At 49.2% G+C, this 18,366-nt stretch overlaps 7 protein-coding genes across 7 annotated transcripts; 5 read left to right on the top strand and 2 right to left on the bottom strand.

Moving 5' to 3' along the window:
- Positions 1–672: 672 nt before the first annotated feature.
- Positions 673–2,341, top strand: BP5553_05566 (putative cAMP-dependent protein kinase; the record flags this gene model as incomplete). The annotated part of the gene is made up of 4 exons (XM_032014189.1): positions 673–1,539; positions 1,588–1,841; positions 1,892–2,266; positions 2,314–2,341. The coding sequence occupies 4 exons, from the start codon at positions 673–675 to the stop codon at positions 2,339–2,341; spliced, it is 1,524 nt and encodes a 507-aa protein (XP_031870789.1).
- Positions 2,342–3,275: 934 nt separating this feature from the next.
- On the top strand, positions 3,276–4,373 carry BP5553_05565 (uncharacterized protein; the record flags this gene model as incomplete). Its single annotated transcript, XM_032014188.1, has 1 exon — positions 3,276–4,373. The coding sequence occupies one exon, from the start codon at positions 3,276–3,278 to the stop codon at positions 4,371–4,373; it is 1,098 nt and encodes a 365-aa protein (XP_031870788.1).
- Positions 4,374–5,735: 1,362 nt separating this feature from the next.
- BP5553_05564 (uncharacterized protein) lies at positions 5,736–6,286 on the bottom strand (the record flags this gene model as incomplete). The annotated part of the gene is made up of 2 exons (XM_032014187.1): positions 5,736–6,185; positions 6,239–6,286. The coding sequence occupies 2 exons, from the start codon at positions 6,284–6,286 to the stop codon at positions 5,736–5,738; spliced, it is 498 nt and encodes a 165-aa protein (XP_031870787.1).
- A 1,215-nt stretch (positions 6,287–7,501) lies between these two features.
- BP5553_05563 (Uncharacterized protein) lies at positions 7,502–10,060 on the bottom strand (the record flags this gene model as incomplete). Its single annotated transcript, XM_032014186.1, has 3 exons — positions 7,502–7,618; positions 7,671–9,960; positions 10,038–10,060. The coding sequence occupies 3 exons, from the start codon at positions 10,058–10,060 to the stop codon at positions 7,502–7,504; spliced, it is 2,430 nt and encodes an 809-aa protein (XP_031870786.1).
- A 276-nt stretch (positions 10,061–10,336) lies between these two features.
- Positions 10,337–12,675, top strand: BP5553_05562 (uncharacterized protein; the record flags this gene model as incomplete). Its single annotated transcript, XM_032014185.1, has 3 exons — positions 10,337–11,526; positions 12,038–12,299; positions 12,412–12,675. The coding sequence occupies 3 exons, from the start codon at positions 10,337–10,339 to the stop codon at positions 12,673–12,675; spliced, it is 1,716 nt and encodes a 571-aa protein (XP_031870785.1).
- A 718-nt stretch (positions 12,676–13,393) lies between these two features.
- On the top strand, positions 13,394–14,572 carry BP5553_05561 (uncharacterized protein; the record flags this gene model as incomplete). The annotated part of the gene is made up of 3 exons (XM_032014184.1): positions 13,394–14,024; positions 14,089–14,407; positions 14,461–14,572. 3 exons carry the CDS (start codon positions 13,394–13,396, stop codon positions 14,570–14,572), a joined length of 1,062 nt encoding a protein of 353 aa, XP_031870784.1.
- Positions 14,573–16,582: 2,010 nt separating this feature from the next.
- BP5553_05560 (uncharacterized protein) lies at positions 16,583–17,914 on the top strand (the record flags this gene model as incomplete). Its single annotated transcript, XM_032014183.1, has 1 exon — positions 16,583–17,914. One exon carries the CDS (start codon positions 16,583–16,585, stop codon positions 17,912–17,914), a length of 1,332 nt encoding a protein of 443 aa, XP_031870783.1.
- Positions 17,915–18,366: the final 452 nt, after the last annotated feature.

The raw sequence follows: 18,366 nt of genomic DNA, 5'->3' as shown, positions 1-18,366 counted from the left end.
CCCCCCCCTCCACATACAGTGCACCTACACTTACACCTACACTTACACCTACACCTACACCTACACTTACACCTACACCTACACCTCCACCTACATCTCCACATCTACACTGACAGTGACATTATTGCACAACCCCGTTATTCCCAGCTATCCTCGCTCTACATTACACGCTTCCGCCTCTCCTCCACGCTCGGCGCCTGTTGTATATCCTCATCCGGCTCAATTGGCGCTCTTGTTTCCGACGGCAGCTAGCTGGTTGGCGCACCGTGGCATGCTCACAAAGGCGATCCCTCCGGCTTAAGTTACCCATAGGACCGCCAGCTGCCAGCCTCATTCCAGATCCCATCCATTCATTCCATTGCGGCAGGGAGCTGGAACTAACTAGACCGCCGTGCCCGCCCACGACTGCACGAAGCCGCATTCCTTCTCGGCCATCGGCTGCGGCTTGGAGGATCGCAACGCCCAAAGCAAAGGCCACACGCGTAATCGAGGAGAGACAATTCCACGCATTCCAGAACTTCACTCCGACAGTTTGTGCGCCCTCAATTCCCTTCCCCGATATCTGATCGCGGCTCTTGATCCCCGTATCCCCCGGCCGTCGTTGATACCGGAGCTTGTTGACTGGCCGGCGTCGAGCGTCGCGCGCAGCAATCCGCCACGCTGAATTGCTTCATGCCATCATTAGGCTTCCTCAAGAAGAAACGGACGAGGGAGTCCCCGGGGCAGAATCAGACTGACCTCGCCTCGCCGACTTCAACAACCTCGAGCCAGCCCACGTCGCCGGTAACCCCAACATCGCCCAGAGGTTTCGACAATTCCATTGCGTCGATTTCGTCCCAATCCACTGCACCACCTCCGCAATCATATCCCACTTCCCAAGCTGCAGCCCCAATTCCAATTCCAATTCCAACTCCCATAAAGAAAGGCAATTCCGCAACCGTGGACGAACGGCAGCCAATGACACAAGGTGTAACCCCTCAGCAGCAGGCCAGCTCCCATGGCGCATTTTCTCAGAACCCGGTACCGTCGCCCGAGCAGCAGACCTTACCCACGATCAATAACCTCGTAAACCCCCCGCAGCATGGAGATTCGGGGGCTCTGGCACCCTCGAATATGGCCTCCCACATCCCGTCTGTCCTTTCCCCAGCCTCGAGTACCCCGCACCAGGCAAAAGAGGTCCCCCAGGCACAACAACCCTCACACGCCCAACAACCCACCCAAATCAGACAAACCAAGGGGAAATATTCGTTAGGGGACTTCAACATACTGCGGACGCTGGGCACTGGGAGTTTTGGAAGGGTGCACCTTGTCCAATCGAAGCATAACCAGCGATTCTATGCGGTGAAGGTGCTGAAGAAGGCGCAAGTGGTAAAGATGAAGCAGGTGGAGCATACAAATGACGAGCGGAGGATGTTGCAAGAAGTGAAACACCCGTTCCTCATCACATTGTGGGGAACTTTCAAGGACGCTAAGAACTTGTATATGGTGATGGATTTCGTAGAGGGCGGTGAACTATTTTCGCTGTTGCGCAAGTCACAGGTAGGCTTCTTGACCTTTTAATTGTGGACGTTGCTGAAAACCAATAAGCGCTTTCCCAACCCCGTGGCGAAGTTCTATGCCGCGGAGGTCACGCTCGCAATAGAGTACCTGCATTCGAAACACATTATCTACCGAGACCTGAAGCCAGAAAATTTACTTCTAGACCGCCACGGGCATCTAAAAATAACAGATTTTGGCTTTGCTAAGAAGGTTCCAGACATCACTTGGACATTGTGCGGAACTCCGGATTATCTAGCTCCAGAAGTGGTATCCAGTAAAGGGTACAATAAGTCGGTAGACTGGTAAGGATATGTATAGGAGCCCTGGTGCCTTCATTTCTGACGTTTTCTAGGTGGTCGCTAGGGATATTGATTTTTGAAATGCTGTGCGGCTTCACGCCGTTTTGGGACGGAGGGTCGCCTATGAAAATCTATGAGAATATTCTCAAGGGCCGAGTGAAATATCCGCCCTACATCCACCCAGATGCTGCGGATCTGCTCCAGCGTCTCATTACGGCAGATCTCACCAAGCGATTAGGAAACCTACACGGTGGGTCCGAGGATGTCAAGAACCACCCGTGGTTTGTGGAAGTCACCTGGGAACGGCTAGCTAAGAAAGATATCGATGCTCCATACGTCCCGCCAGTCAAGGCGGGTGTTGGGGATGCAAGTCAGTTTGACAAGTATCCGGAAGAAACAGAACAATATGGGCAGGGCGGTGACGACGAGTAGGTCCCCTATCCCAAGTATACTCTTTTTAATACTAAGTAAACAGATATGGCCAACTATTCCTGGACTTCTAAATCGCATTACCCTCATCCGAGCCCTCCAATTGGGCTGTCTATATTCATTAGAATCACTCATCACCTTCCTGCCGATCAGCACCTCCCGCATATATATATCCAAGGCAATATTTATCCCAATCCATGTCCCTTTTTTGGATGCGGGGTCATGCTGCGTGATGGAAGAGGATGCTGCGCTACGTTACGCAGACAACATTTATCATAGGCAGGACTGCGTTTTGGATACTACATTGATACCTGCCTTGGTAGCGGTGAATGGATGGGCGTAGAGGTCAGGAGCATGTGCGGGGAAGCGCTTTGACTGGGGATATGCGATGTATAGGGTAGGTATACCTAGGAATAACTCTCTTGAGAAATATTCAAACTGAGTTGAAACGTTGAGCTGTGCATGGAATTGAAACTGTCAATAGCCACCGTTTGTCGCTTTCAGTTTTCAAACGTGCGGCCTTAATAAAAAGCTCCCCCTAAATGGCAAGAAACACATTCTTGAGGGCGATGCTTTCGAGGGGAGGAAATATGGCCAGAAATAGCTACTATCTTTTCTTGGTAGAAACCCAATCTTCCAGTTCTACACGTTGCCTAACAAGTGAACCCCGCCGCCTTGGTGTTGTTCGCTTACTAATACTTAATGTGGCTCCATTAGTAGTGCTGGTGGGCTGGTCGTACGTCACTGCGGATACAGGGCCCTTATATGGTTATAAGAACTTATAGTCGGAGCGAGTTGAGGCTTAGACTCTAGGCTTGCTCCCTTGGATACAACTTTCATGCTTTCCACCACACCACAAGAATCGTCTTGTTTATTATGCCTTGGCAGCGGCACAAGCATTCGATCCTCCTTCCTAATCGGTGTTAAAAAGAAGCGAATAAATGGAAGGATAAATAAGTAAATACCAGCGGCGCGCCCAGCTTACTCTGTATATCCTCAAATCTCAGAATGGCGGCTGAAGCACCCCCACCACCACCCACCATCCACGACCACATCAATTACGCCGCGACCGAAAACAATGCCCTCCTCAAGACTGTGTCCGAAACGGATTATGCCCCGGCAGCGGCCGAGCAGAATAAGAACTACATAGCAGCTCTCACCCGCCAAATTCGCCATAAAGAGAGGCATGTCGAAGCCCTCGCGTCCGTACGTATGAAAGAGAAATCATCTCATGAAAAGTACCAAGACTCGACGATGCGGCGCCTCGCTTACAAGATGTCTGGCAAAAGGGGAGAGTTTGAGCAAAAGGCTGCAAAGGAGGAGCGAGACTACTTCGAAGCCGTGCAGGCAGAGTTCGAGGCTAGTCGCTCCCTCGAAGCTCTCCAGAAGAATCTGAAGGAGGCCCAGCAGACGAAAGAAGAGATGGACATGGTTTTGGTTACCCACCAGGCTGCGTCGGAGGCGCTGGATAAACTGTACGCTTCTGTCTTCGATGGGCCGACGCCTGGGTTCCCCGAGGAAGATCAAGCGGAGCAGGAGGTGCAGAGCGCGAAGCAGCTGTTTAATGAGGCCCAAGGTGCACTCAGCAATGAAAAGCAGGTCGTGCAGATCCTTGAACGAACGCGGCAGGTTATGAACTATGCTATATCCCACATGGACGATGCTGAGAGCGCCAGTCGAGCTGATATCTGGGGAATTGGAGGCTCGTTTGCTGATTTGTCTGAGAGGTCCGCGCTGGCGAGGGCGCGGGACGCTGTACATCAGGTCGAGCAGTTGATGCAGCAGGCACAGCAACTGAGCCACGAGACTTCACCGCTGGGGCCAATGGCTATTGCCGATGGACATTTTATGAGCGACATGTTGTTTGATAATGTCTTCTCGGATTATGCTTTTCATCAGCTCATTAAAGAGAGTACTACTCAGGTTGTGGATGCCAGTAAAAAGTTGGTAATTGAGACTCAGAAGGCTAAACAGAGGGTTGTTCGTTGGCAGGGTGTGGCGGACGAGAGGAGGAGAACATTGATGCAGGCAAGAGAGAAGCTGCAAACCATAAGGCGGGGTGTTTTCGATAGTGTCGCTGGAGGGTTGCCAGAGTATCAGCCATAAGTGACCTTCGTGGTTTTTGGAGAAAGTGGTGACCCGAAAGATCCTGTTTAATGCAACCACGGAACCGTTTTCCACGTCAGAATCCAAACCAACACCAGCTACTTCTCTGGATGTTGAAGATGGGACTTTAACCTACTCTCGATTAAACACGGCAAATCAGGCTAAGCAAGACATGCCTTTTGTAGACAAAGAATACCAGTTCTTGGGGTCGCCTGTTGAGCTCGGGATTGTAACTAGTGAACTTGGCACCACAGCTCATGGCGATGCGTCATAAGTAATTCTAGATTCAGAACCCTGCCACCATTTTAGTAAAGCTTTTCATATTTATTGCTTGGCTGTATCTTGGTCCCTTGAATATATAGAGCTAGGGTTACCTGAGAGCTGAAATGAATTACCCCTTCCCATGAGGGTTTGAGGCATGGGGGCATTGTAGAAGTTTCCTTCCAGCTTCATAGTATCAGTGAAAACATGCAAGTGCTTGAAATGTTAGAGATCTGGTCTTTATACGAAGTGTGCTGCTCCCTTTTACTCATCGTTGCTTAACTAAAAATGGCGCTTCAAACCCGTTGCTTTCACCTGCACATATAAATCAGCTCTCAAAGGAAGCTCAAAACTGGCAAGTTGAGAGATGCATCAGTTATCGGGCTTTGTCTGGCGGCATGATCAATCCCACATCAAATAAATGTTAACGAGGACGTTATGGGAGTATGAATAGGAGTATAATATGAAGATTGGTGGTGAACATTGGTGGTCCAGCTTAGGTATCACTCAACTTAGAGACCGGTCTCATGGAGGAGTCTGCTCTGGCTACAGAATCGTCACCACCAACTGACTCACTTTGTGTGAAATAACAGAAAACTGAAGGTATTTTCTTCCAGGTGAGACTTCACGCCCTCCCAAAGGTATTGGGCAGTAAAAATCTTCATATAATATTAATATTCCTCCTGTATAGTGAACTTGGAATCATGACTTTTGACGTGTGGCCATGGTTCGAAGGCTGCGGAGGAAGTGGAATGGGAAATGGAGTATTCATGGGATGGGAAGACTGTTAAGCTGTAGGGTCGCGGAAGAGGTGGTTTCGCTCTGAATAGTCCCACTATTCCTCTACTATCTAATTTACCTACTCTCCCGAGTAGTAAGTTGCTCGTCTTACTTCCGAATCCACTTAGTCTTTGATATAAGTATCCGTTTTTTAAATTCAAATTTAACAGATTTATTTGACAGCGTATATACTATATTACAGCGTATCTAACGTTACATTCAGGTGAGTAATATCACCACTCCTTGGACTTCATCCACGGAATGATCCGCACTTCATCTCATTCCTCCTCCATCCATACCCATAGCCACTTAATCATTGCCTTATAAGTTGATAGCAGCGATAGCAGCTCCGCCAAAAAGAGCAGCGGCACCAACAGCAGCAGTTTGGTAAGCAGCACCAGCTTTACTGGTACTAGAAGAGCCGGTAGAAGTTGACGAACCGCCGCTGCTCGAAGAGCCCGAAGTAGGAGACATATGAGATGAGGTGGCTGTGGCGCCGCCAATTCCTCCAACTCCCCCAGCGCCGTTGCTGCCGCTGCTAGAACCACTGGCCCCAGATTCCGCTCCAGAGGTGGTCTCGCTGGAGGATTCGCTAGTTCCTGTCGCACTCGCTGAACCTCCTGTCGCACTGTTTATGGCACTGCCTGCGCCTCCTGTAGCACTACCTATGGCACTGCCTACCCCTCCTGTAGCACTATCAATAGCACTGCCTATACCCCCCGTCACACTGCCTAAGATGCCCGAGATGCCTGCGCCGATGCCATTTTGTGCCTGTGGAAGGTTAATTGGCTGTCTCGGAGATGTTTCAGATGGAGCAAACTTACAGCCATGGTGGAGGCAAGAGCCAGGATTATAACATTCCTCATCTGCATGTTGGAGGTTAGGCGTGGATCGTAGGAGAAATCTTTGAGACAGAAATCGGCTTGAAAGCTGGGCAGCTGTTGTGAATAGTATGGCGATCGGATTCCCAGAAACAAGAGGTAGTAATAATAAATTGTCTCCCAATGAACTTGTGTGAGCACTGGAATGTAGACGGTTACCAGCCTTTATTTCTAAATGTAGTCCCGAGCTGCCCGACTGAAGAATATACGTCATAACCTGATGCTAAAACCAAGTCTTAGGGTGGTTGCTTGGAACTTGACGCCATCTTGAATTGTAAGTTGGAAGGAGCCAGTCAAGTACCCTCGATTATGCTATTTTTAGGTTGTCATAACTTCATTTCCGCGAGGCAGGATAAACATCTTTGGCGAACTCCTTCCTAGGAACGAGTAAAAAAATATACTTTACACAACAATCGCCTGTTCGAAAATAAATCCCCCAAATATTTGGTTGTGGTTGTTGAACTGCCCGCATCTAATATCAATGGACCAAATTTATCCGTAAGAGCTTCCGGGGTGTCCGGACGGGATCGACAGCGGGAAGATCCATATGTACGTAGTGTAGGCTGGAAACATATCAGTCTCGAGTCAGTGTCCGCAAGCAACGTTGATAGATCATTAGCCATCGGATCTGATCTTCACATTTATTTCTCCACATTTTCAGCCACAACTAAACTTAATATGGAAGATTACAGGTATTCCCTAAATGGGAATTGGCTGTCATATATTCGTCGATGCGATTCGGTAGATCAGCAGTAGTGAGAGTCAATGGAAGTGCGTCGGAATATTCTTCAAGGTGGAAAGTAGAATAAATGGTGTTAATGACCACGTATGCCGTCGTCTCACGAGACAGCGGGAGCTATGTGCCAGACTCATATCAACGACGTCGCCATTTCTGGGATGGTGGTTCTACCGAGAACCCGATAACGCATCATGGTGTAATTGTAGGGCAGGATGATAGACCTGGACTGTATGCTGAGAAACATCGGGGTCGTTGGGGACTCTGAAAGTTATATGTGCCTTGTAGATCGGAAACATTTCTGATCGCTGGGTGGTGTATACGGTACTCCGTCACTTGTCTTGACATTGTGCTTCAAGCATGCTGGAGCCCAGACTGTAAGCTAGGGCGGAGGGGTTTGGTAGCTATACTAAGCTTGCGGAACAACCGTGATAGGATGCAAGTACCTATGTCGATACTCTTGACGCGCCCTAATTATGGTATGGCGACACGCCTTTCTTGATTTCGAAGACAATCTCTGCGGCCTCGTCGACGCTCTTTGCTTCGAAATCATATCGCTTGGTCTCGGTTGTTTTGTATACGATGACCTGTATACTGTCAGCTCCGAACGTGGACTAACAATGGTAGGACGCCATATACTTTGAAATTATTCGGATGCCTCCGCATCACTTTGCAACCAACAACATTGCTAAAGTGAACCGTAGTTGTCTTCCCTTGCCCTTCAAACATTGTTTTGCCGGTTGATACTGGCATGATATGTAGATACTCGCCATCTATAGCTAGCACCCGTTCATTCATACCGACGAATCTCATTGGTTGCTTTCGCCACACTGTGTACTTTCTATAGTTAGAGTTTCCAAGCTCATCTTGCTTCACAGTTTCTTGCGCCAGAGGATGTGCTCCGAGCATCTGGCCTTTCCTAACTTTGCGGAATTCCGGACGGTCTACCATCATCGGCATCTTGGGCGACGAGCTACTTGGTGACCCTGACATTGTCAACGGCCCATCGGTTGCAAATCTTCGGCGGTACAGGTCCAGATCTGCACGGTTTCCGATCGACTCTACCGTTCGGTCAAGCAAAACTACAGTTCCTGAACCGGTAAGCTTGAGGACATGGTTAGCCTTGTCAAGTTGTCTCTTTTTGCAGACAACATCCAAGACGTCTGCGAGATATGTATCTGTGGTAATGTCCAATGTGATCATTTGCCCTGGAGCTGCATCGGCGGAATGAATATGAATCCTCAACAGCTTTTGCACAGCGTTTCGCGTAGAGACTGGCGTTGGGGCGCCGCCAATGGTGGGTACATCCGCCAATGCCATATTTGGTCGTGCAGTAGACATGGTCGGTAAGAGAGGATTATGGCGAGTCTGCGCTGTATTCATGGCTGGAGATGGTGCCATTGGAGTATTCCGAGGCATAGGGCTATCTTCAATTGGAGCGGCAGTAATGGCTTCTTGTTTGAATTGGGGAGTGAGGTTCTGGTTGTCTTGAAATTGGCTCTCTGTGGCTTGCACAAGGGCAAATTCATCGTAAGGCTTTGAGCTTGACCTAGCCCTTACTGCACGATTGTTGGCAGTGGTGAACGCGACAAGCGATTTGGTGCGGTCTAATGCAGGGAAGTCATAGTCCACCTCTTCATCTTCAACCATTCGTAAGGTCCACCAATTAACATTAAGCTTTTCTGAAGAAACTGGAGGTTCTAATTTCTCCTCTGCATATCTCCAGAGGCTTAATCCTATGAGGTCAGCCACAGTCACCTCCCGGTCATTTGCCTCATTCATGTGGACTGTCCTCCGGATAAGAACCTCATATGGCTTGGTCGTCGACGTTGCAAATGGAGCCCATATGCGGAGATGTAGAGGATTCGGGTCGCCTTGCCCTGATAATGATGCAAAGGATTCAAATGGGGTTGCAGCTTTGGTTTGTTTCGCTTTAATAGCGGCGGTTAGAAGACTTTTGGGTTGGATCATACTAATAGGTCGCGGGGGTGGAAGTGCTTGAAGTAGTGCTGGCGGCGCCTTAGCTTTTCTTGTCGGGGAGCGCGTCAGTTCTTTTGGCAACGTCCCAACAATGGCTTCTGTCGGCGTGCCGTTGACTGGTCCACTAACAGTATTCAAAATGGAGGTGGAGTCGATGCTACCCTCGAATTCCGAATCCATATCTGAGCCATCCGAATCCTCTTCCGCTTCTTCTAGTAGATCACCTTTTTGTCTCCTGAGACCAACATCAAGCCCGGCGGTTTGGCTATGAAGGGCTTTTGTTGCTCTTGTAGCGTTTCTTGCCGCTTCTCGTTGTCTCTGAAACGCTGACGCATCAAACTCGTTTTCAGACGACATTTCACTGCTAGTGACAGTATCCCTCCTAGCACGCTCTTTAACAGCCTCCAGTATTGGTTGTGATCCTCTCCTAGCCTGCCCGTGACCAGGGCGTGGCGGCGAACTGATGGTTGATGACTGCCGAAGGTTAGAACCGCGAATCGGTGACGACCCAGACCGATTTCGAATAGGCATCTTCGCAAACTTGATCTGTTGTGCAGCTCGTTGATCCGTATCTTCGTCGCTGTCATCACTTAGATCACTACTGTCTTCTTCTTCCATCTGCTCTCGTCGGCGCCGCCTCTTCGTTGCGATGCCTGGCCCGACAGTATCGCCAGCTCCACCACCAGTGATCATTCCACCCTCTTCAATCTCATCGTCAAATCCCGAGACCAGACCAGCTGACCTTGGAGGTGCTTGAAAATATTCGGAAGCTATCGCAGTTGGGATGGGAGGAGAATGGGTCCGTTTAATGTTCGCAGGGTTTGGTCGCCATCCAGCAGCTTTAAAACCGGCTGTATTCAAGAAGGAATCATTTATCGTGATCAGGCGTTCGCCGACACCATCCGCAATCGTATTTAGATAGTTTGTTCGTAATTGGTAGGAGACCAGACTGCCACAAAGATTAGCATCGGCGGTGCTCGTTATTTGCCCATGTATCGGCCACGCGGGGTCCTGGTTGGGACGTACTCTTCCACCTGAATGACCGACATTGCGCCAGCTCAAATTAGACCACCCAGCTAAGGACCATATGCACCAGAGATAAAGAATCAAGATAATGAGTGCTACGGCTAACTTTATTTCCCACGAAGTGTTGCTTGGGAGTTCGATTAACGTTGCTGGATGATGGAAGCTGGGGAAGGTCCCTAGTTTAGCGTAGTCAACTACGAAGCTTGGAGAGCTCGGCTCAAAACGCCACAGCATCAGCATCAGAATCAGAACCTTTCGCGTCCAACGCAGTCTTCATTTGACCATCTACCTCCACCAAGATGGGCCTCGTCGACTACTCAGATTCCGAAACATCAGATGTTGAGGAGACGAAACCAGTCAAGACCTCATCACATTCATCCAAACCAGCCTTCCAAAAGGTGGTTGACCGTGCAAATCCTGGTAAGATCAGGGTCACATTGCCGCAAGCTGCCGTGAAGGACGATACAAAGAACGATGAACCTCCAACTAAACGCGCAAAGACTGGAGGCGGAGCGTTCAGCGGATTTAACTCCTTCCTACCTCCACCAAAGCGGGCAGGACAAGTTACGAATGCGACACTTGGTGGGGGGAACGCAGCGAGGAAGGGTGGTCTTGGGGCAGGAGTAAGTCTGAAGACAGGAGCTGCGCCTGGGTTTAGCAGAGAGCCAGGGCCCGAAAGGGATAATGAAAACTATGGGGTGAGCCCAGACGATTCTACAACTGGTGGGAATAGCTTGAACCTTCCTCCTCCGATACCACCACAAAATGGAGAACAGAAACCGGCTGAGGAAGTGAAATTGGTGGGAAAGCCCCTAATGTTCAGACCTCTTTCGGTTGCGCGGAAACCAGCGAAGAAGAAGACTTCTATTATGCAATCACCCGCCTCTTCTGCTCCTCCCACTGCTCCTACACCTCCCACCAACCCATCAACGCCCCAACCCGGTGCTGCGAAAGCCCGCGCTCGACCAAAGGTCTCCCTATTTTCAATATCGTCCGAGACATCGAACTCTATCTCGACTCCATCAAATGGAGAATATCAGCCCATGATACTCAATGAATCAACACAAACCGAAGACCAAAACCTATCCGCCATCGAGCCGACCTACGAAGAATACACACCCACCACTTCACACATAGCTCCCCCTGCAGTCCCCACGCCCCCAGTATCACAATCATTAGATGATATAGCAGGCGACTTAAACCTCTCAGCAGCGGAAAGACGGCAACTATTTGGTCGGCAAAAAGGGGGCCGGGGGGTACAAGCGGCTACGAAAGTTATCAATTTCAATACCGATGAGGAATATCTGAGGAATGAAGAGTTACGTGCCTCGGGAGAGCAGGTTGTACATAACCCCGTACGGGCGATTGCTCCTGGCAAGCATAGCTTGAAGCAGTTGGTCAACGCTGCTCAGAGTCAGAAGGATGCCCTGGAAGAGAGTTTTGCGAAGGGAAAGAGCAATAGGGCCGAGGCTAGTAGTAGATATGGGTGGTAGATCTCAAGCCATGGGTCCATGACTGCTAATTATGAATTATATACAAATGATACCCGAAATTTACTTTCCCCCGCAAATTATAATGTCATATGAGTGAATTATTCGGACCAATCAGATCTGTGCTGTAGCCCTTTATTTTGAAGACCTTCGAAGATCGAGTTAAACACCCTGAGCACGGTTGACTACCTACCAAGGTTCCTAGTGCATCAGCTCACACTATCGTCATACCTAGTCCCAGACCAGACTACCATCAGCCCTATGTAGGCAGGAGATTACTAGTTGCAAGAATCCGAATCAACCTTTACACCTCAGCGTACACTGTCGAGAACTCCCCCATATCTGCTCAAGCATCAATCTAGCAAGCTACCGAATCACTGTCTGAATTACTCGAGTACGAATCACCGAATCACTACAAACCGTCCCAAGTGAAAACCCGAAACAGTCACTACCACACATCAAGTCAAAATACAAGATGTCGGTAATACCCTAACCCACGTTCCGTGGTAGGAAGGATGAGGATCCTCAAGAATACCTAGACGAGATCAGCGTATATATACGGAGGAATGCAGACGAACAAGACACAAAGGAAGACCAGATTACATTCGTAAAGGCAATATTCAAGGCAACCCTTCAGGGAAAAGCCAAGAATTGGTATATTGACGAGGTGACACGTACAACCCGAGCGGATTGGAACCAGCTACAGAAGGAGTTCAAGGAATCATTCGAACTGGAGGAGGAGGGCAACAGGGAACTTGAGGTGCAACAGAAGGTCATGACACTCAAGCAACTCCCGAGGGAAAAGGAAAAGTTGCTCTTTAAGCGGGCGTAAAATCTGTACCGGAAAGCTCCCGAAGGAATCAAAATACTATGTCGTATCCCAGTTCGTGGGAGGACTCACAAATTCGGAGCTCCAGCATCGTGTCCAGGGGAGTCTGATGGTGTCAGGAAAGCTAGACGCAGTAGGGCAACTCAAGAAGGATATCACATTTCACGACGTTAAAAACTCTCTGATTGCAAGTACCAGGGTACTCGGCAAATCCCACCCCTTCGCTGATGATCATGATGATGGTGAAGACACCGACCAGACTGAAATTGATAAGATCCTCAAATTGTTCAATGGAACGGGCGAAATAGGTACTCAGTAGACGTTAGATCAAGCTCGGCTACGCCTATTGCCAATCTCGGTTATGTCTACACCTGTATATAGCTGGTCCCTCAATCACTCTTCCATTCTCCTGATCCTTTTGATTCCACAGTACACTACGAAGGTAGTAGAGCCCCTGATAAAGACTGTTAGACGTGCAAAGCTAGCAAGGTTGCCCCCTGACAGACTAGCCGGCAAAACCTCGGTATAGAAGCGAACATCTCTGACATCAACGACCACAGCAACAATATCCTTACCGCAGTTCAACATAATAAACAAGTCGCTCATTGGCATTCCTACTTTCCCTATTTTTGGATCTATACTATAATTTTGGCGGTGGCGACCTGACCGTAATACCACCAGGGGGAGAAAGTCCAGCGGAAGACCTTTCTATTCGAAGAGGTTTTGAAAAGGGGGTGCTTCAAATTTGAGCTAGCGGTTCCAGAACAAGCATTACACGTCGGTAGACACCAGCCTAAAAAGAAAGAGTGTATGTTTTCAGGCCCAGATAGTAGTTGGACAAGCTAATACCCCTTCTCAGATCTATCTTGCTGTGAATTTGTACATCCATAACTGCAGAAAACATCAGGGTCCATGTGACAACAGCCGAAACACCTATATATCCAGTAACGTCTCCCATGCTCTAAACTACTTCCTAGCAGCCTTATCAACTGTCTATTGTAGCAATAAATAGACCTATCTTCACCCATATCTTGGCCATGCCGGTCAATCCCCGGAGCGACAAACGACGCAATTCAGACACCCCTCCCCAGTATGACCAAGAAATCCCATCATTCCTCGAAAGTTCGCCGTTCTTCCTCCCACCAAGTGGAGAGTTTGAACCCCATCGCCACCAGCACCAGCACCAGCCCCGGCCCACCTTAAGACAGCTTCTCCGATCCAGACGTGTACTCAGCCTTATGCTCACAGCTGTCGCTCTTACCACATTCCTGATTTTCTTATGGAACGGAGCCGAAGAAAGGATGTCTCAGAAACTGGGGCGTTTAGGCCTGTTGCCTGGAGGTGGCACTAAGTGTTTGTATGATGCTTCAAAGCAATCTGTGGTCCCGCCAGACCCCAATTCTGGAACAGCAATAGACTGGAAAACCAACGCCTACGCGACCTATGTAACCGGCGGCGAGTATCTGTGTAATGCAGTGATGATATTTGAGAGCCTCGCCCGAATGGAGAGTAAAGCAGCACGGTTACTCTTATATCCCAACACTGCCGAGTTTTCTCTATCAAACGGCGTGGGCCTTGAGGAGAATAGGAGGTTGTTGGTGAAGGCCAGGGATGAATATGGAGTAAATTTGGTACCGATTAAGGTTATACACAAGAAGTTGAATTACCGTACGCACCTAGACAGGGTCCGTTGAGTCATGGGTTATAAAACTAACAATACGACGATATATAGATCTGTGGCAAGACTCTTACACCAAACTCCTCGTCTTTAACCAAACACAATACACGCGTGTCCTGTTCCTCGACTCCGACGCCACAGTCCTATCCCCTATGGACGAGCTATTCCTCCTCCCACCTTGCAGCGCAGCAATGCCCCGAGCCTACTGGCTAAAAAAGCCTGTTCTTACTTCCCATATAATGCTCATCCAGCCATCGGCATCAGAATTCGCTCGAGTGAATAAGGCCATAAAGAAAGCAGGCCTGGGGACTTACGACATGGAGATAGTGAACCGCCTTTATGGGACCGACTGTGTTGTGTTGCCGCATCGGCGGTATGCGCTGTTGACGGGCGAATTCCGGAAGCAGAATCACGACGGTTATTTAGGAATTGGGGAAAGCCACCAGTGGGATCCCGAAAAAATGTTGTCAGAGGCGAAGCTGGTCCATTTTTCCGACCATCCTCTGCCGAAACCGTGGATGCATATCACGATGGATGATGTTGAAGAAAGCCAGCCACCTTGCGAGGAAGATGGTGGTTGCCGTGCGAGGGAGGTTTGGTTACGAATATATAGAGATTTTAGGATGCGCAGGGAAGTATGTTGAACATGTCCCTTTACCCCCAGATTTGAGCAATGGCTGATGATATTTGTTGTAGACCATTTGCGGATTACAAACTTCCTGATATGCAGCAATTTATGGCGGACTCCAGTTATAGGTCTGGGAGGGAAAGCTATAACTGTGTATTGTTTGATGACAAGATGATGGATGTTTAGGCGCCGTGTAGTCCACTTTTTCAGCCATGGTACAACTCTCGTCTGAGTTCGCTTCTAAGGTGCCACAAGAGACACAGTCACCTCCTCAGCTACGAAGCGGATGACATAGGCTGAGCTGCTAAGCCGAGGTTCATATTCCACGGCTCTATTTCATTGGTATTAGAGCCGTCTAGCATTTAGCTTCTAATAGCTCACGGCTCCCCGACAACTCATCGAGAGATGAGCTGACTTCCTGCTCGGTATGTGCGTGGAAATGGCCGCAACGGAGGTCTCAGCTATTTTGTGGAGTCTAAGTGAGGATGCCGGCGCCTTGAAGAATATGGTACTACCCTCTCTCCAATTGTTGGCTTTCTCTGGAAGAAGTGGTGTGCGAAGCCGAGAAGCTTGAAGACGAAGTAGTGGTCATGAGTGACGGCTGAAAGGATCGGTCGACCCAGAAATGGTACTGGTACCCAAACCAAGGTCCGGCTCGCCTTCCCCCATCCACATTTTCGAACGGAAAGAGGCTTGGAAAGAGGCATGGCGCCGTGTCCTCTCGGCAAGAGCACCCCCTTCTCGAAATCTCGAAACATTGTTTATATTACACCGGCACGACATTACCCATCTCTGTATCTCGCATAGTGTTTCGAAACAAAGGTCGATAAGCCGGCATATCTCCCTTCGAATCACTAGCTATGAGCGGATATAAGAAAGTCACATGTGCCGTTTCAAAACACAATCCGCCATTGTCCCAAAACGAATGGTCAGCACTTCGACGCAACCGAGCTGCTCACCTGGATCTAGAGTAACATCCCCGGGGTCAAGCTTCGGGGAGCCGCTCAGCTGTATATAGATATGGCGCATTATAGGAACAAATCGGTGGTTTTTTTTTTGGCAATAGTGCCCTACGAAGGCCATACTTCCCAGAGTGTCAAAATTTGTGAAACATTCGAATATTCAGCCATATATAGATTCTGTACACCGTCAGCTCGGATACGTCCTTATCAATTAAGTGCTGCAATGCAGGGCTCAGAGGTCTAATCTTGAACACATGTACATGTATATGTACATACGCACTTCAGTCACATTTGAGGTCGAGCAACATCCAGCCACTCAGTGGGCCAGCAGCCACGTGAACCTGAGATAGAACCAAACATTCATGCTGTAATTGGGCTCAATTAACCTTAAGTCCCGAGGGATTGGAACCAGCTATGGACGAGCGATATGACTGCCCCTTCCCGGCCCTTATTACGCACTCAATATGGCGGCTACAGCCCTTTTTGCAGAGTTGTTTATCAATTTCAGAGACTTCCATCGCACACCGATCGGCCGCCTCATGTATTTTTAACTTTCGCTTATGCAAGATCCGGGTCCCTGCAGTTTGTTTCTATTTGTGGTATCTCGAATCCCGCTCCCGCTTGGATAAACAGACAATTGCCCAATTATCGGCTGCGTGGCGCTGACAGAAAATCGCCGACTCAACGCCCAGCGCTTACAACTCCCGATAACGACTCCCAATGGCCCAAGTCTACAGCCACGGCTTCTATTTCGAATGTCTCACCGTAGCGCAGGTAAGGGATCTTGATGCAGCTCCCCAAGTTTATTCTGGGGAACAGCGTTAATAAGAGCTTTGTTTTCATATGTATATCTTCTCACGTCCGAGTCACTGGTGTCGTATCTTGTCCATCAACCTCAACCTTATTCAAAGGCGTTTGGCTAGGTTATTTCTTATATCAAAACAGAACATATACTATAATGCCTATCATCAAGGATTGTATCTCGCCGCCGCTAGAGGCTGGGTCTTCCCTCCTCGACGCAAAACAGCTGCCAACAGTTTTGATATCTGCTTTGGAGTACGTCTCGAGTCGGCTGGCGAGGAAGCGTCTCCATATCTCCCTCATCGTCATCCGCAAAGAAGTCCAAGTCCCAGTCACCCCGTCAGACTCGAGCAGCTCAGTTACTACTTCCGCTGCCCAATCACTGTTCAGTCGGAGCTCATCATCGGCATCATCCGCCTCTTCGCGCTCCCTCGGCAGCTCCTCGAGTTGCTCTTCCCTCTCCTCTTCTACATGCTCCAGCTCGTCCAGTCTCTCCCGCACGCAATATCCAAGCCTCCCATCCTCTCCAAAAGACTCCACCGCAGTCCCCAAACCCAGAATCCGCATCCCATCCTCCTCGTCACCAGCCCTACCATGCAGTACACCAACAGCCCCAAACCAATATGGCATCTCCCTCCTTCATGCCAGCAGTCTGACACCAAAGGCCGAGAAGATTCTCCGCCAAACAATCCTGAAAGCCGAAAAGAAATTCCCCATCGGATCCGGCTGGCTCTCTCCCAAGCCCCTCACTAGTTCCTCAAAATGTGCCGCAACCAACGACCTCATCCGCCGCTCACTACAGCAAAATGAGATCCTCTTCTCCTCTGAAGGTCTCAGTCTCCTCTCCCTTGACCATGTCTACACATTCAAGTGCCAACTCCACACCTACTCGCGCACCCTCACACCCTCAGACCTTACCCTCGCAGTCGACGAGCTCCAGCGCCTTGTGCTATTGCAGCAAGGTCGACGAATCACCAAGGGGTATCTGATGCGCGCCTATGATTGGCTCGGCGTGAGTCTTGCAGCTCTAGTAGATGTCAACGAAGGGTACAAGACCGCATACGGAGGATGCGAACGGAGGGGCGGGATTGAGGTAGTAGAACCGGAAACACGCACACAGAAGCAGCTTCCGCAGCTACAACTGCAAACCAGCTTCACCAAGCCCACAGCAGTGCCATCGTTCTCCGTGAGGATGAGCATCGTGGGCTCACGTGAGAGTGAAGCTTCATGGTTCAGCGAAGATGATGAGACGCCATTACCCCTCAGCGTCGTCGAGGTCGGCGAGAGCGCGAAGGGCACAGATCTCCTGAGTGCAGTCAGCTGCCAGTTCGATCTCGAGCGTGTCGCCGCTGCCGTTGAGAACCGCGGCCCTCACCTCCGCGGCCCTCTTACACCGAATACATTCGAAGATATCACTCCTGTGACTCAAGGAGAATGGTGTTTTTTGATGGTTGGGAATGTGAGACGTGGACCTGTGGAGACTTGTTAGTCAATGATCCCTCGAAGTTCATTGGTCTACTTTTATTTATGATATATCACGAAATGTTTATAAAAAGGCGCATATTGGGCATTATTGGACTAGCAGTTGGGATCCGAAAGCAAGCGCTGCGATCGGTCTCCCTTGATGCATTTTTGGTTCGTAACATGGAGTTGCATCTGCATAGCGAGCGAAGTGGTGTTTGGAATAGCATAAAATTCGGGGCAATTAAAAAAATGAAGCAAATTAAACATTAAAATTTACTCTTGAACATGCATATCGATTGTGAAGTGACCCAACAATGGTACAGGAATCATAAGGGTTTAGACCCCTTGGGGATTCAACACTATCTTTTAAGAGTCTTCAGCCCCTCGCTAAAATTTGAAATAGAACAAATATCACAAGTTGCAGAAACCACTCCACACCGCATAGTATGGAGAACAATTTAATTATCAGCATGCCAG

Source organism: Venustampulla echinocandica (assembly GCF_003357145.1).
Source record: "Venustampulla echinocandica strain BP 5553 chromosome Unknown scaffold_2, whole genome shotgun sequence".
Classification (NCBI taxonomy): Eukaryota; Fungi; Ascomycota; class Leotiomycetes; order Helotiales; family Pleuroascaceae; genus Venustampulla; species Venustampulla echinocandica.
The sequence above is the reverse complement of the archived record's forward strand: the minus strand, read 5'-3'. Positions and strand labels throughout refer to the sequence as shown.